The following is an 18,788-nucleotide window of genomic DNA, read 5'->3' on the forward strand; positions in this document are numbered from 1 at the left end:
AGTAATATCTTCACTCGTGAAAAGTCCTCTCACCGGCCCCCGCTCCCTCTCCTCCTCCCTCTCATTTCCGTCAATAGAACCAACGTGACTTTTACCACCTGTGCTATTAGCAAACTGCAAGATATCATTTGCAATGGCGGACTTTGTAGATGATTATGACTTGTTTGTAGCGGACCCAGAGCCATATCTGTTTGAACCAGAGTACACGGAGGAGGAATTAGCTCTTATGGACCGTGAGAGGGAAAAAAGATACGAACCAGAACAGACCGGAGCCGGCGAAAGAACACGGGCAAACAGCAATTGGTGGTGCAAGTGTGACTGTTGCGAATAGCAACGGTGTTTTTGGATTCTTGTTCAAAGCAGCTAACCAAGCTCTCCGCTGTGTGTGGTGAGTTGGAATTCTGTGAAACATGACGGCACTATATACCTTCTCCTTGTTATCACAACCCTTTACGATGCACGTTATAACCATGATTGTCCACAAACTATCTTCCTACAACCTGATACTTCGTCAACTCTGCTCAAACTATTACTACTGGTGCAAGTCACGTTGGTTCTATTGACGGAAATGAGAGGGAGCGGGGGCCGGTGAGAGGACTTTTCACGAGTGAAGATATTACTGCGCCAAGTCAAAGTGCTCCCGAGCACTTGCTATGGTATTCCGCCATACAATATAGTTATCCATTTTACACGCTTAGAAAAGCGCAACGTTTTGTTTTGTGTCACTGTCCTAGGTCGAGTTACACTACTCGAATAACTGTATTTAAATAGGGAAAACGTGGAGGTGTTTGGTAGCTTCTCTGCTTGGCCCCTATTGAATGAACTGGGCTAAGCTAAGTGCTAACAAAGTTTCGCCGCAAGACAGAGCGATTTAGTGCACGCACTGAGACGAGAGAGGTATGTATCAACTCGTCTTAGGGAATAACATAGTTTAATATGAAAAAACGGTGGAGTATCCCTTTAAAGTAATCAGTTTAATGTTTAACAGTTTGCGAATGACTCATAATTGTATCCTAATTTAGTTATTTGGTGTTTGGTAGCAAAGGGCCTACTTTGCATCAGCAACACTGACTCAATGACAAACAAGTCATTCATAAGAAGACAACTGATGGCACCTGTATTCATAGCAACTAGTTTATAGCTAATTAATCAATTGATTGTTAATCATAAATATAGGGGGCTGCTGCTCGGTATAATAGTTTTCAAGAACATTATGTAAATTGGTAAACTATTTAGCCTAGGCTACTAAAACGAACACCAAAACATAACATCTGTTCTGAAATCAACAAGTCTGGGCTACTACTACTGAGTATGCACCAATCAGAGGTTGCATTTTTATAATGTCATCATGTAGACTTCTTACAAAGTATTTTACAGTATTTTAAAACTACAAAAATACAAAACACTAAAGTATTTTGATACAAAATACAAAGCCATTTTCATCAACCCTATCAAATACAAATGACAAAATACTATTTTGTATTTGAAATACATGTATCATAAATACTGCCCATCCCTGGTGACACACATGTCTCCCGGTAATTCTGTAGAATTCAACCAATCAGATGACGACTTCGAAACTCCTGAAGTGTTTCCAATTTTGTGTGCCATATGCATCAGACTTTCAGCCAACGGCCCGTGGGTGTGACGTCTGAGGCTGAGACTAGTCCTGGAATAACATTCCTATCAAGGTTTAGGTTTACAGTTCAGCTGTCTTTGCTCACCCTGCCACACAACCTATAATTTCCTTCTGATTTTAGAGGTAGCTAATGGTTAGGGATTAGGGATAGGGTCAGGACTTGACAAGACTATTATTCTGGAAGATCCAGGAAAACGTTGTGGTTAAAATCACTGTCACAGGCTTTTTCTCCTTTACCTGTGATTCTCTCAGAAGACACTCTTTAAGTACTAAGTAATCGTGTTTTATTCCAGAAGGTCTTTTGAAGCTGCAGGAAGTGACTGTGATTACACTCTTGAGAGGTAATTAGACAATAAATTGTCTGCTTCAGTTGAGTCAGCAGCCATGCTGGTCAAGAGCTCTGTGAAAAGAGAACCTCCCAATTCTTCATGCCATCTTTAAGTTGATGCCACACTTACAATAGAAAGATCGTTCAAATAAAATGAACATGATTGAAACGTCTTTCACCTCATTAATGAAAAAATAGTAATTATAGCTGCCCACCAAGACTGTTACAAGAGACACTTGAGGTGAGAGTGCACTTGTGGGGGGAAAAAAATAATCAGCAAACAATGATTACACATTCAACTGGAGACAGCTGAAGTGAATAATTCAGAATTGAATTAATACAGGACTATAGACCTTATGTGCCAGAGAAACAAGCATGCTGCCATCTTTATAATACTGTCTTTGAACTTCCATTTTTGTGGTAGCTCTGTATATATCTATGGCATCGCTGTCAAAGAATATTTAGCTTTTGAAGTGGATTTACTTGTTGTAGAGTTAATGAAAGTTATAATGAGCATTGTAATGTTTAAAGCAGATGTCTTAACAAATGTCAGTAGACAGGGAAAATTTTAAAATGAGCAGTTCATTCATAAATATGTAAGATCACTGTGGAAATACAAACCGGAAGACAAAAGACAACGAGCGCAGCATTGAAAGGGGCGGGGCTGCATAAAGTCTATATTCCATGCAATTTTTCCCCAAAATAAAAAAAAATAGCAGGATATAAGGATAACAGATCAGAGAGAACTCAGATTTGTTCTTGTGGGCCTGAAGCACTGAACTGTAGAAATGTCAATGTGCCATCACCAATCCAGGAGAAGTTAGATGTCAGAACCCACTAAAGCTACAGGAATAAAATAAGTGCAGGTTTGATTGTGCATATGACAGGTAATAATAACTGAGACAGACTATTTTAATTTATGTCATCCATATTGTAATGTAAATCATCCATATTAGAGTGATGTGCTGTAGCGGCTAAAGATCATTGAGAATAACCAGGAAATTGATGGAAAATTTGAGCCTTGTTCCTTGCCTCAGGGGGATTTTCTCTGTAAAATGCATACTGAAAATATCTTAGGACACACTCAACTGTTTTTTGTGTGGTTTTGAAAGAAGTTAATATTGTGAAATATTGTTACAATTTAAAATAACTGTTTTCTATTTGAATATATTTAAAAATATAATTTATTCAGCTGGTAAGCTGAATTTACACTCCAGTCTTCAGTGTCACATGATCCATTCAAATATTTGTCACTCAAGAAACATAACTTATTATTATTAATGTTGAAAACAGTTGTGCTGCTTAATAGTTTAGTTTTTTTCAAGATTCTTCGATGAATAGAAAGTTCAAAAGCATTAATATGATTTACTTTTATTTTTACTTTTAATTACTTTTATAACATTATAAATGTCTTTACTGTCACTTTTGATAGATCCTTGCTGAATAAAAGTATTAATTTCTTCGAAAAGAAAATGAATTAAATAAATAAATTAAAAATAAAAAAACCTTACCGAACCCAAACTTTTGAACTGTCTTCTTACATACTCATCTTTGCTCCAGTAACACACTGAACAGCCTTATTTGCTTGCATTGCTCTCCAAAACACCTGCTTGTTGTTGTCAGCCAAATCGCCATGCACCAAGGACCTGAAGCCCTGAGATGAAATACTGTTACAATATGTGGTTGATAAGTTATGCTTTTTTAAAAAGCCTGCTTCAGCACCTTGGAACCCATATGGAGTACAAGTCTGAGGCTTTTTGTTCATATGAAACACATGCCAAGCACTGCACAGCACAAAAGACCCTCGTTAGACAGTCTCCATTAAAGCGGTCCTGGCCTAATGGCTGTGCGAGACTGTGGCACTCTGGTGAATTTTGACTCCACTGAGTCTGTCCACTGAAATGGGCTGATGATCTCATTAGATGTGCACATTTGATAAGCTCCACAGCCATATAAATGCAAGTATACATACGCTCACTGAATTTAATGAACAAAGCAAACCAGCGCAACCTAAAGCATGACCTTCTTTTGGCGTTGTGATCCTCATCTCATTCAAGTGCTTGAGGCATCATCAGTAATCCCCTAGGCTCCAGTAATAGAGGTGACATCTCTCTATAGCTTGTTGTTGCCATGTTGTGTAGCATTATCATCAATAGACTTCGATTGGAGAGCTTACAAGTCAAGTTGTTGTCCTACTGAGCATTGACAAGTCTGTATCTCAACTATCTTGGGTAGAACACCTGCAATTTAAAGATCCCATGAAATCAAAATGTGAGTCTTATAATCAATGTACACTACCGCTCAAATGTTTGGGGTTGGTAAGACTTTTAAATTTTTTTAAAAGAAGTCTCTTATGCTCACCAAGGCTGCATTTATTTGATCAAAAATACAGTAAAAAGTAATACTGTGAAATATTATTACAATTTAAAGGGTTAGTTCACCCAAAAATGAAATTTCTGTCATTAATTACTCACCCTCATGTCGTTCCAAACCAGTAAGAGCTTCTTTCAAATACGGAACACAAATTAAGATATTTTTGATGAAATCCGAAAGGTTTTTTTTTGTATCCCCCATAGAAAGCAACATAATTACCACATTCAAGGTCCAGAAAGGTACTAAAGACACTGTTAAAATTTTCCTTACCGGCGTGGAATGACATGAGGGTCAGTACTAAATGACAGAAATGTCATTTTTGGGTGAACTAACCCTTTAAAAGAACTGTTTTCAATTGTTTATTATTAAAATTTTATGTAACATTTATTATTATCAATGCTGAAAACAGTTGTTCTGATTAATATTTTTGTGGGAACTGTGATATATTTTTTTTAGGATTCTTTGATTAATAGAAAATTATTAATGTATTTACTGCCACTTTTTATTAGTTTAATGTTTTGATGAATAAAAGTTCTTTCTTTCAAAAAAAAAAATTCTTACTGACCCCAAACTTTTGAATGGTAGTGAATGTAAATTTTAAATTACTGTATGTATATGCTAGCGTACCTCTAAGAGAAAATAAGTTCACATTTAAAATGTTTAGACCAAAAATACTGATGACATCATCCTGCACTACCCCAATTTTAATCCAATCAGATGCAGTCTAAAATGAGAATGCTACCGCAACAGATCAGCAAGTTGCAAATCATACACTCTTAGCCCGGATTTTATTTACTTAAAAATATAATTACAATATACTTAAAATATTTAAGTTTGGTTGCATTACTTATAAAATATAAGTATATTCTACTAATTTGTGGGTGTATTTGAATGTGTTAATAAATGTAAGTTAAATGCACTTAAATTATGAAGTTTTTCTCCTGACCACGCCTCCTACACACTGGTTTGCAGCAGGTAATGACGCCATTTTGTCGTGGTGTGTGTGAATTCAAGGAGCTGTTGATGAGCAGTTGGAACATTTGTTTTGGCTGTTCTACAGACATTTTTTCCAAACATTTACCTTTTTATAGTTTTTCACCAAAGGAGAAAACCACAATTTTTAAGTTACCATCATCGAGGTCAGGGTTTGTTTTAGCTGAGCTCTTGACCCTTTACTCTTGACTTTTTAATATTAGATTTTGTTTGGGCAGTTTTAACTGCATTAAAACCAACCAGACAAGCAAAGTTAAAAGATGATCAGGTGGTGTTGATTATGTTTTCACATAATCATTATTTGATCTGAATCACTGAACTCATTTAGAGCCCAATCTCTGAGTTAGATTTACATTATTGATTACAGCAGCACTGTGATTCTACAGCGGAAGATCAACTTTTACAATACAATTTTTTTTTAAAAAGTTGTCCTTATCACAAAAAAAAAAAAAAAAAAAAAAAAAAATATATATATATATATATATATATATATATTTTAGGCACACACAGACATCAAGAATCAGCGTATGAATCTCAACAACGGTGACAAGCAACATATTCTGATAAACAGATCAACTCTGAACATTAGAAAACAAGCTACTAAAAAGTCACAGAAAAACAGCAACATTTAAATAGTGAGAATAAAGAAAATTACTAAGACAATTCAGCTCATAATTTATTCATGCAGCAATGCATGATGGGAGGCATGGATGAATTTTGATTGGTGGCAAGTTAACTTGCTTAGTACACTGAACTTAAATATACTAGGTGTAATAACTACACAGTAATTAATATTACAAAACATTTTAAGTTAAATGAACTCGAATTATTAAGTTAACATTACTTAATTTTTTTAGGGCAACCAGTTTCCTCAAATTTTTTAAGTAAATTCAACTTATCCGGGCTAACAGTGTAGCTCATAAGTGGCATAACTAAAAAACAGCTACTTTGCAAAAAATAGCTTCCCAAACTTGAAATACATCAACACAGGAACGAAAACTGCACTTGCCAAATGATTTCATGTAGTTAAAAAAGAAAGAAAGAAAGAAAAAAAGAAAGAAAGAAAGAAAGAAAGTTCAGTCATCTTTTACTCGGGGGGTAAATTAAATGACTATATATTTTTAATATAATCCATACAATTTGTGCAGATACATTACAAGTTGACTGAACTCCTTCAATAGGGACCAAAATTTGAATAATTAACTCCAGAACTATTGTAAATATGAGCCAGTGAGAAATTTGTGAAAGAAAGCAGTCTGATTCATGAACCAATTGTTTAGTATGTTGTGTAAACTGGAACAAGTGGTTCATTTAAAAGAACGGCTCAAAAGGACAATTCATTCACTGATCTGTTGCACAAGTTCAATTCACAGACTCCAGTCATGGCTGCTTTTGAGTAAACAGCTTCCTGGTGTGGAAGATTATCAGTGAATAATGACTTAAATTCCTTTTCTTTTTTTTTTACCTCACTCAATTCTATTTTTCAGATGACTTGGAATATAGTGCATAGATAATATCTTTTTGGTTTTTTTTAATAGTATATATTTGAACTGTAATTGTAAAGAGCTGCATAAATATTCTTCAAAAAAAAAAAAAAGTAGTGTTTCACAAAAAAAAAAAAAAAAAAAAAAAAAATCAACAAACAGGTTTGGAAGGACATGAAGGTGAGTAAATGATGACAGAATGTTCAATTTTGACTGAACTATTTCTTGAAAACAGCAGCAGAGGCCTTAAATCATTTAGGGAGTCATAGCACCATCTCTGGTGGGTTTGAAAGTTTAACTTCTCATGTTCTTTATACTTCAGTCCCTGCTCGAGTCTTCCATCTCAGTAATAATCTGTCTGAAGAGCCTCTTATCTGCAAGGACAGACTGCAAGCATCTCAAGATGCTCAAACCAGAATCTGCCTGTAATCTCACATACCAAATCATTACTGGTCATTACTATTCACTGCACAAACCATCCTCTCGATATGGACAGAAAGCCCTCGTGAAAGCTAAAAGGTCAATGAAGCCAGACAATCTTTTAGGATCCATACAAATGTCAACTACAGGTCAAGAGGCCAAATCCATAGCCAGCTAAAAAGTTCAAGCCATTGTTAAACTGACCAGAAGCTAAAAAAGGCTGGAAACAATCGGACCATTTGATTGGTGGGTTTAGGACATTTTGGAAAGTAAAAGAGGTAGGTGTCTCCAAAGTTCTCAACAACGAGCCAAAAATAGATCTTAAACAGGCCAACAAGACAACATGAGGAGGGAGAACGCAGAATGAAGTTAATGAGGCGGGTAGCTGGAATTTTAACTGCGGATCATTTTGTCGGGATATAATTTTGTTTGTTATACACACCTTTGGTTATATGAACATCTCCCAGTGTGTTTATTTCTTTTCTTCCAGTAACTGTGAAGTGATGCATAACATCTGCTGGGTGGGGATGACAGAATGGGAGCAGGGAATAAAAAAACGACTCTCAGTATGTGTGCGATAATATATTAGCCTTTTAGTATATGTGCATATTCTGTTGTATGCACATATTAGTTGTTCAATATCAGACTTGCATAGTAAGTCAGTAACATCACGGGTTGTTTCCCACGGGTTTGTACACTAGTAACGCTAATGCCTATTACAGCTCTGCATGCACTAGTGCACTATCTAATTTAAAATCTGACCAACCTTCAACTTTTGTACCTTCCTTTAAAATAGGCCTACATGCACGGATGAGCACACCTGCTTCAGAATTTAACTAAAAGAAGCAAATTGCATTCCCTGGGTCACTCACTAACCCCTAATGCCATTAAGTTTGCTCCACTTGATGTTTCCTCCTGATTTCACATCATGTTTTGATGTAACATGTTTCTTGCAATTGGGTAATTTAATGCAATTTAACATGGGTCATGCATTTGTGTTTATGTTTTGAAATGAACAACATGCTAAAAGAAAGTGGGAGGAAAATAATGTTGGTTTTTGCAACAATCATTTCAAATCTAGCTGCCATTGGCAAGAGTCGTCAAAGTTTATGTTGTTTTAACAAACATCAACTAACAAGGTGGAGTAAAGAGCCAGTGTTTCCTGCATGAGACACAGCATGAGCCACAATTACCGATTCACCAAAAAATTACTCTGGTATGATGGAGAGACACTGAAGTTGACTTCCATCACTGTTTTTACTGTGCTCTTACTGTTCCTATTTCCTATTTTAGGTGAGTGGGCATGGCCTTAAAGAAAGTGTGAACTGTAGGGGATTTATGGAAATGTACAGTATCTCACAGAAGTGAGTGCACCCCTCACATTTTTGTAAATATTTTATTATATCTTTTCATGTGACAACACTGAAGAAATGACACTTTGCTACAATGTAAAGTAGTGAGTGTACAGCTTGTCAGGGTAAATTTGCTGTCCCCTCAAAATAACTCAACACACAGCCATTGATGTCTAAACTGCTGGTCACAAAAAGTGAGTACACCCCTAAGTGAAAATGTCCAAACTGGGCCCAATTAGCCATTTTCTCTCCCTGGTGTCATTTGACTCGTTAGTGTTACAAGGTCTCAGGTGTGAATGGGGAGCAGGTGTGTTAAATTTGATGTTATTGCTCTCCCTCTCTCATACTGGTGACTGGAAGTACAAAATGGCACCTCATGGCAAAGAACTCTCTGAGGATCTGAAAAAAAGAATTGTTGCTCTACATAAAGATGGCGTAGGTTTTAAGAAGATTGCCAAGACTCTGAAACTGAGCTGCAGCACGGTAGCCAAGACCATACAGCGGTTTAACAGGGCAGGTTCCATTCAGAACAGGCGTTGCCATGGTCGACCAAAGAATCTGAGTGCACGTGCTCAGCGTCATATCCAGAGGTTGTGATTGGGAAATAGACGTATGAGTGCTGCCAGCATTGCTGCAGAGGCTGAAGGGGTGGGCGGTCAGCCTGTCAGTGCTCAGACCATATGCCGCACACTGCTTCAAATTGGTCTGCATGGCTGTCGTCCCAGAAGGAAGCCTCTTCTAAAGACGATGCACAAGAAAGCCCACAAACAGTTTGCTGAAGACAAACAGACTAAGGGTATTACTGGATAAACTTATTTGGTTCAGATGGTTCAAGCGTGTGTGGCGGCAACCAGGTAAGGAGTACAAAGGCAAATTTGTCTTGCCTACAGTCAAGCATGGTGGTGGGAGTGTCATGGTCTGGGGCTGCATGAGTTCTGCCGGCACTGGGGAGCTACAGTTCATTGAGGGAACCATGAATGAGCAGAGCATGATCCCCTCCCTTTGGAGACTGGGCCGCAGGGCAGTATTCCAACATGATAACGACCCCAAACACACCTCCAAGACGACCACTGCCTTGCTAAAGAAGCTGAGGGTAAAGGTGATGGACTGGCCAAGCATGTCTCCAGACCTAAACCCTATTGAGCATCTGTGGAACATCCTCAAATGGAAGGTGGAGGAGCGCAAGGTCTCTAACATCCACCAGCTCCGTGATGTCGTCATGGAGGAATGGAAGAGGACTCCAGTGGCAACCTGTGAAGCTCTGGTGAACTCCATGGGCCCAATTTGGACATTTTCACTTAGGGGTGTACTCACTTTTGTGGCCAGCGGTTTAGACATCAATGGCTGTGTGTTGAGTTATTTTGAGGGGACAGCAAATTTACCCTGTTAGACAAGCTGTACACTCACTACTTCACATTGTAGCAATGTGTCATTTCTTCAGTGTTGTCACATGAAAAGATATAATAAAATATTTACAAAAATGTGAGGGGTGTACTCACTTACTCAGATACTGTATGTGTTGGTTTTGTCCGTCCTATTTATTTATTGACTTGTTTTAGTTATTGTTCTTAATCCAGAGTTAGTGCTGTTTTAGTACCTAACAGTTCTAGTTTTTAGACTGTTTTTATTGATAACCCATTTTATCTTTGATACTAAAAATATTTATTTGCACATTTTGCACATCTGCTTGTAATAAACATCTTTTTAGATGCCAACATCGCTTCCATGTTTACATTTTGGTGCAGTTCTCCTTGTGACCGCTCGGGTCCCTATCACGGCTGGTTCTTTTTAATGAATCATTTACAAAGATTCACAAACCTGCTTGTGAATTACAAACTTGAATCAGAATCCCTCAGTGAATCATTACTGAGTTCTCAACTAACTTCCCCAGTAAATCGTGAGTCAATATTGGTTATGTCTCATTTTAAATTAACTTGGAACCATTGCCATGATGTATAGGCTTGTAAGACTTTAAGCTGTTTACTGACTGGTTTTTAATGTCAACATGTAGTTATTAAAAAAAATGAAACAACTATTTTACAAATATTTAAAATATTAATGGTTATTGTTTAGCATGTTTAATAATGGAAATCGTTGCTTTGTCAACACAACACAAAATTCTTACAAAACTGGGTGATCATGGTACAGCACTAATATAAACTGTAATATAATATAATATAATATTAAAAAAAATTCTGTTTTTACTGTTATTTCTATTCCTTATGTTTTATTTTTATTCTTCTTTATGTAAAGCACTTTGAATTACCATTGTGTATGAAATGCGCTATACAAATAAAATTGCCTTGCCTTGCCTATAATATAATATAATATAATAAAATATAATATAATTAATGCTTGGCAAATGATTAATCGCGATTAATCGCATCCAAAATAAAAGTTTGTTTTTACATAATATACGTGTGTATACTGTGTATAATTATGTATATATAAATACACACACACATGTATATATGTAAGAAAAAATGTTAGATTTATATAAAAATATTTATATTTATATATAATATAAATTATCTAAATATATGTATAGTATATACATGCATGTCATGTATGTGTGTGTATTTATATACAAAATAAGTATACACAGCACACACACATATATTATGTAAACACAAACATTTTTATTTTGGATGCGATTAATCGCAATTAATTGTTTGCCAAGCATTAAATATAATATAATATAATATAATATAATATAATATAATATAATATAATATAATATAATATATCACTGTAGTATAATATATAATAAACAATTCAAAGATATAATACAAGGCTAATCATCTCTTTAATAATAAATTATTGTAGCAGTATGCATATTAAGCTGAAGTTACAATATTTATCCTCTATGATAACAAGCCAGTGTTATTTTAATATCATTGAGATACCATTATAGTTTCTATTTTAAATTTTTAATTAGTTTTTATTTGTATATTTTCCATTCCATTAACTTTAGTTAAACGTTTTAGTGATTTTGTTATTTTAGTTAAAGTTAAACTAAATGAAAATAAGAAATGTTGCCTTTGCAACTTGCTGAAAGAAAATATGTTTTTTTTTTTTTTTAATATATTTTATTTTATTTCAGTTAACTGAAACTAAAACCATAAAAAAAAAAGTTAACTATAATAAGTAATTCTTATCAGGGAGCTAAAGAAGCAAATTGCCGACATCTCCTTCAAGAAACTCTTTTGTCTTTTGCTTGTCACGTTTGAACTGGTGGCGTAATGAGGAAGAATTAATTGGATTTCTTTCGAGGCGATTTTTCTGACTCTTTTCACCCCTTATGTCAGTGATACTGAGTAACAACAGTGATGGTATATCTGGTTGGATGGTGGTTTTGTTGAACATAAAATTGAGGTGTCATCAGTTAATTAGGAGCTGCTTTGTGTTTTATCCCCACAGCCAAAAATATGTTGCAATTATACGTCACAGCAATCACGTCTAGACTTCACAAGACTTGTCTTTGTGCACCTGCACTGATAGATAAGAGCTTTCCAATAAATTTTTGAAGATATGGCCTAGTTGCCATATAAGTCTCTTCCTCACCATCGTCTGGTTCATTAAGCAAGGTCCACTGTCAGAGGAGAAAAGAATTACAAGTGACAGGAGCATATTGAGCCAAAACAGAACTCATTTCATTCATTCAAAAAAAAGGGGGGGTGGGGGGGTTTAGGGGGGGACTGCTCTCTTTTCTAAAGAAGCAAGTGCAGCCATAAACTATAATCAATGCAGTTACACTTTGTGTGACACCATTCAAAAATAGACATGATGGCAGAAGGATGAGAAAGGACATTTTAATGAAGTTATATAAATTGCTTCCCAGCCGCAGGCTTCAGCGTACTCTGTAAAATGGAGCAGTCGAACAATCTGCCTGGCATGAGGGAACCTTCATCTTTAGCTTCTGAGTTTTCGCATTGATGACTGACGAAACCTCAGCACCTCAAATCCTATGTGCACACTTCCAATTCTCATCGTAAGCAACATGTTTTGGATGACAAATCCTTTAAAGATGATTTGTCATTGAGAAGTTGTGGTTTTGAGTACTGATGAAGAGAAGATTAAATGCCAGTACTGGAAGTTCTCATACTATCTGAACAAAAAAGGATGTTTACAGCTTATATGGCGAAGTATGATGGCAAGTCTATTTTTAAACAAATTTCTGTGCAGAAAGGAGCCAAAATCTATCTGCATATACAGCATTATTTGAGTTTTTTTCCCCCCAAATATGCCTCTTAAAATAGCAATGCATATTTTATGGCTCAGCAACCTCCATTTCACAGGGGTTCATTACTGCTGGAGCTGCTTGGAGGTGTTTTTGCGAAGACTTTGATTCGTCTCTTCCCTATCAGCCTGAGTCCAATTCCTCAGCCCTGTATTTGACTCTATTATCTCTCTAGTCTAGAGCTTCTCCAAACACCATCTCTGTGAGGAAGCAGCGATTGTTATCAACTTTAGTTTTTTTCTCTTAACCTCTCCCTTCCTCTTTCTTTCTATCCAAATTCCTTGTGTATTTTTTTTCTCTGTTATCCCAAAAATGTTGGGTATTTACCTGAAAAGTTAAACATGGTAGTCTTAGTTTGTCAAAATATATATATATATATTTTTTTTTTTTAACAAAAAAGTGATGTGATGGTAATACACCATGGTACTGTATGATTAGTATATTAATATGCCATAACATTAACATACTTGAGCTTAAGATGAATTGTCATTTTGGCAACTTTTCAGTTACTGTATATCTCAATAACAACTGAACTGCAGTTACTAAGGTATGTTCTTCTGAAGCTAGTTACCATGGTACCTTTTTTGTAAGGGTTGTACACAGAGTAAAGCTAGTGATAAACATTCACTCATTGACCCCATAAAGCCTACTGTATCATATTTGACACATGAAGTCCTCTAACATACTGTATCAACATTATTATAATATCAACATGATCAAAACTTTTCTAAAAAATAAATAAAAATAAAAACCCCGTTGTACACAATCTACTAAATTCCCTATTATACTGTTATAAAAGATAATTAGGCCTACATTACAAGCTATCAGAATTTCATATTACTTTTTGGCCATATAAATAACAACTTCACCAAATTGCTTATTTTTGCTCAATTTTGGGCCTATTAATAAAATGTAGGTGTTTTTTTCCTCCTCGTGTATGAGCTCAATGCTCTCACTACTAATTAGGGGTGTAACGATACGCTCAGGTCACGATACGATACGTATCTCGATACGGAGTTCACGATACGATACGTATCACGATATTTTGAACAAAATGAAACTGAAATTCAAACAAGATTTATTAAAAAAACATGAACAAATTTCAATAATTTTCCTTGTTGTACATACAAGATCACATTTCAATAAAATAAATAAATATAAAATTTTAATAAAAACCTTCTGTATTCAAATTAACAGTTGAATAGGGCTGTCTGTCACTGAAAAAAAATGTTAAATTTAACATGAACTTAGAATTATGAATAGGGGCCGTTCACATATCGCGTCTAAAAACGCGTGGAAGGCGCGGCCGCACCGCTTCTCCTTCTTTCCAAAGCGCTTGCGCTCCCGTGGCGTCGGTCGTTGCTATGCAACCATGAACTGAGCTCTCTAAGAGGATCAGGATGTTTCTGCAAAGGATAAATGATTTCTAGCCCTTGCATTAGTTTTACTACGAGATATATTGATGGAGATAAGATATAAAAACCACCATGTACAGCTATGATCAGCTGTTCGGCTGAGCTTTTGATGTTTTGTTACGGAAAGGCCATAGCTGATCGGTTGATTCTTGTCACACGACCTGCGGTGCGCTTGCGGCATTCTGAGAAGTTGAGAATTGCACGCGCGTCGCGACCGCGTTGATCCCTTTATGAGCGCGCCTGCCGCGCGGCTACATTTGAAAATAATAACTGACTTGCACGCGGAAAAGACGCAATATGTGAACGGCCCCACAGAACTTCTTAAAGCAAAGCATCGCAAGCGTCTTTTGCTTTTCTGTGAGCACAGCCGTTGCTGTGCACTGCGGTGAAAGAAAGCCACGACGTTTCTCACGCGACCATGCAAGAGACTGACATGAGAAACGTTTAAACCTGCTTGCAAGATTCAATGTGTGCCCGAAACACTTACTGAACTAGAGAGCTGATTGAGACACACCATTTACGATAAATCGTTACACCCCTAATACTTATAGTAATTTAAAAATGTGGTAGCATTGGATCTGGACAGGAAGGATAACTCTGGGAGTTGGAAGGGGTGTGTCGCGATTCTGCCTTCTCACATCGCGATACAGGTTCGTGGACCTGCGTATCGCGATTTCGGTTTCATATCGCATATCGTTACAGCCCTACTACTAATATACTATAGTAATATTAGTAGTGAGAGTATTTTTCACTACTAATACAATACTAATATACTCTCACTACTCAATACTCTCACTACATTTTATGGCTCATATAATATACTACTATAAAAGCCATAAAAAGCCTGATGTATCATATATATGATACAAAACATAAAGGCCTGAAGCTTCTTTTTTTTTCAATTTTGTCTTAAGTTTCAATAAACCGTTTCATTTTCCCGCTACTTTTACACTGTTGCCGCGGGTTGTTTTTATACTGTGTTCACGGCATGCCGTAATTAAAGCAAATAAAGCTCTGTATGCTTTCGAATTGCTCTTGTTGTACTTTGATGTCATACACCGATTGGTCTGCAAGGCGGTGCTTCAATAGCCTGACTACGTCAGACTTCCTACTTCCGCTCAATTTCATTTCGCTTCTGTACTCAGTCTGATACAGCGTCAGAGCTTTGTGTTTGCCACCGGTCTGGAAACAGCCGGGCCAATCAACGAACAGAGGGCGGGCTGAGAGCCGTGACGTAGATGCTAAGCGCCGAGTTTTACATTGTAGGTTAGAGAAATCGAAAACCGAAACGACCGCGGAAATGGGAAACGAGACACGGGATGCAAACTTCGGGATGCATTAACTTCGCATAATCTGCAAAAGTCGTTTACAGCCATGTTCACTCCGGTATTTCGCTCACATCATCATGTGTTTACAACAGGTTTACAGTGGAAGTTCAATCATAGATTTGAGTTCGATGCATGATGTCTGTGCTTCGATGCGGCTGTACAGGCGGATAACATACGTCATAACTAAACGTATCTGATTGGCTTACGGGTAACCAATGATTTTAAACTTCAGACAAGCGTCCCCTAGCGAGAGAGAAAACACTTCTCTATTATGACATTCCAGACTCTGTCTACGAAGCAAAGTGAAGTAGCAGAGTCTGGTATTACCAGGCTAGTGCTTCAAGTCAACACCTTAAACAAAGCCATTTGATGGCAAGCCTGCAAGGTTATCAAAAAAAAGTGTTATGCCTGGTAATGCTGTGGTATGCAGGGAAGGAGACCAGAGGCCGTGTTTTTTAATGGATGTCTATGAAGGAGAGGCTTCAATACACTGAATAAACAGCTATTGTTGGAAAATGGCTTATCATTTAATGAATCGACAGCCCATCGGCTAAACATGTTTGCTCTTAAACATTCATTTTGGATTTATCTATTTTTTGAGTTTACACTGAAAAAAAATACTGTTTCATAAGAGAAGTCACAGACAATTGCACGACAGGAATGATTCCAGCACTTCTCATTCATTTCTATGGTATCCACAAACAATGATTGACTGTCGCACAACTCTGAATGAAATTCAATGACGTCAAGGCTGTAATGTGATTGGTTATCAAGGCACACATGATCCAAGTTAGCCGTTACGCTGTCTCCAATGGTAGAGGCATAGACCCTGGTATCTCCCAACAGAGTGCACTAGTGCCTGTCCACCTTTTCAGCGGGGATGGTAACAGAAGTATTTTTTCCATTAATTTCTCCCATAGGGATTACAAAAAAGTGCTGGTTAAATGCAGCGTTTTAAGCCATAAACTAAACCAACCAGCTAAGGGGAGAATCACAACATTACAAAGTTTGATTTGAAGCAAAAAAGTATTTTAAAAATCCGATAAAAATACAAAGGTGCAAGCCTGTGTACTTTGGTGATAGAAAGAACTACAATCCCATAAAGCATTGCAAACAGCACAATCGAATTAAAATGAAGATATATAAAAACTATACTCATTTAAAATAAAAATGTTGATATATATATATATATATATATATATATATATATATATATATATATATATATATATATAATCTTATATTAAAAATTAAATATATAATTTAATATAAAATTATATAAACTTTATATATATAATTTTTAAAGGATTAGTTCACTTTCAAATAAAAATTACCCCAAGATTTACTCACCCTCAAGCCATAGGTGTATATGACTTTCTCTTTCTGATAAACACAATCGTATATTAAAGGGTTAGTTCACCCAAAAATGAAACTAATGTCATTTATTACTCACCCTCATGCCGTTCCACACCCGTAAGACCTTCGTTCATCTTCGGAACACAAATTAAGATATTTTTGTTGAAATCCGATTGCTCAATGAGGCCTGCATCGCCAGCAATGACATTTCCTCTCTCAAGATCCATTAATGTACTAAAAACATATTTAAATCGGTTCATGTGAGTACAGTGGTTCAATATTAATATTATAAAGCAACAAGAATATTTTCGTTGTGCCAAAAATACAAAATAACGTCTTATATAGTGATGGCCGATTTCAAAACACTGCTTCATTAAGCTTTAGAGCGTTATGAATCTTTTGTGTCGATTCATGATTCGGATCGCGTGTCAAACCGACAAACTGCTGAAATCAGGTGACTTTGGCGCTCCGAACAGCTGATTCGACACGCTGATTCATAACGCTCCAAAGCTTCATGAAGCAGTGTTTTGAAATCTTATTTCACATTCTGCCTAATGTTGTCCTCCAAACAATGTTCATATTAAAGGCTATTAAAGGAGCTAAAGAGGATGTTTTGTTTTATACATTTTTGCAATATTACTTGAAACTGTTTTTGTCAGGAGACAGGAGTAACAACTGCAGATTATGAGTTACCTGTGGTGAGTCCGACATAATGAATCCACTAACACGACACAGCGAATGCCGGTGGTAAACACTCGTGTTCCAATATGCACAAGTTTTGGGAGGCGTTCCCTCGAAATGAGCTGTGAAGGAGGGGGGTTGTTCTTAAGCATGCGCTCATTTCAAAAACTCACTAACAGTCTTTGGTTTCTCAGTCGACGAAAAGATCCTCTGTAGCACCTTTAACGTGGTACAAATCATAGCTTTCAGAAAAATATAATTACAAGTTCTACAAGCACGATGGCATATACACGTAAAAAAGCGCTTTTATAGCTTAAGACAATAAAGTAACAATATCAAATATCCCATATAACAGAAAACAAATGATTACCAGATTGAGCCGTTCCTTCGCTCGTGAAGGTAGTATAATTGGGACGTATAGGCCGCGCGGATATTCAGTAAAAACCAAACGCACGATTAGGAGTGAGAGATATTTTTATATAAAAAAAAATATATATATATAAACAACTGTCTACGAACATTCAATAAACAAGCTGTTAATATGCCAAATTACCTTGTCACGTCGACGAAAATACCGGTAGGCTACTTCCAAACGACACCGCAGCAGTCTCCAGCAACAGTTCGGCGTTTTTAACAGATTGAATCGATTTAGTGAACGATTCATGATTCACTTATGAGTTAAACCCTTATTAAGAGAATTCACCGCTCATCCAGAGACGGTAAGCTATTATTCAGTAGGTTTAGTTATGGTTTGCTGCTCCTTGTTGGTATTGTGTTAAGATTTTTTTTTTTTTATTGAGGTATTTTTGTAATATGTTCAAGCAATTACAAAAAAAAAAAAAAAAATGGTGTAACAGTTAGGCTAAAACAATGCTAAATCATCATAAGGATTTTGAATTTATGGGTAAAATACTTGGTTATTATAGTGAACAAACTTTAAATAAAAAAAAAAAAAAAAAAAACATTATTACTTGACTATCATTAACTGAAATATTATAAACTTATTTTATTTCAGCAAGTTGGTAAGGCAACATTATTCATTTAGTTTAACTAGAATAAAAAATAAAAAAATATTATAGGCTACAGACTTAAGACAAAATTACTAGAACTTTAAAATTAAAATGGAAGATATATATATAAAAAAAATTCAAAATATTACTAAACTGTTCTACAACAGTC

The 18,788-nt window shown here is 36.1% G+C and overlaps 1 protein-coding gene across 1 annotated transcript in view; it reads right to left on the reverse strand.

The window, feature by feature from the left end:
• The window catches only part of adcy2b (adenylate cyclase 2b (brain)), a 99,628-nt gene extending 81,311 nt beyond the window's left edge, over window positions 1-18,317 (reverse strand). The window contains exon 1 of the mRNA XM_048201209.1: window positions 18,163-18,317. Coding sequence (XP_048057166.1) covers window positions 18,163-18,273 — 111 coding nt within the window. The 5' untranslated portion in view covers window positions 18,274-18,317. The remainder of the gene's footprint in view (window positions 1-18,162) is intronic.
• Between the last annotated feature and the right edge of the window lie 471 nt (window positions 18,318-18,788).

This window comes from Megalobrama amblycephala, linkage group LG9 (assembly GCF_018812025.1).
Source record: "Megalobrama amblycephala isolate DHTTF-2021 linkage group LG9, ASM1881202v1, whole genome shotgun sequence".
Lineage (NCBI taxonomy): Eukaryota > Metazoa > Chordata > Actinopteri > Cypriniformes > Xenocyprididae > Megalobrama > Megalobrama amblycephala.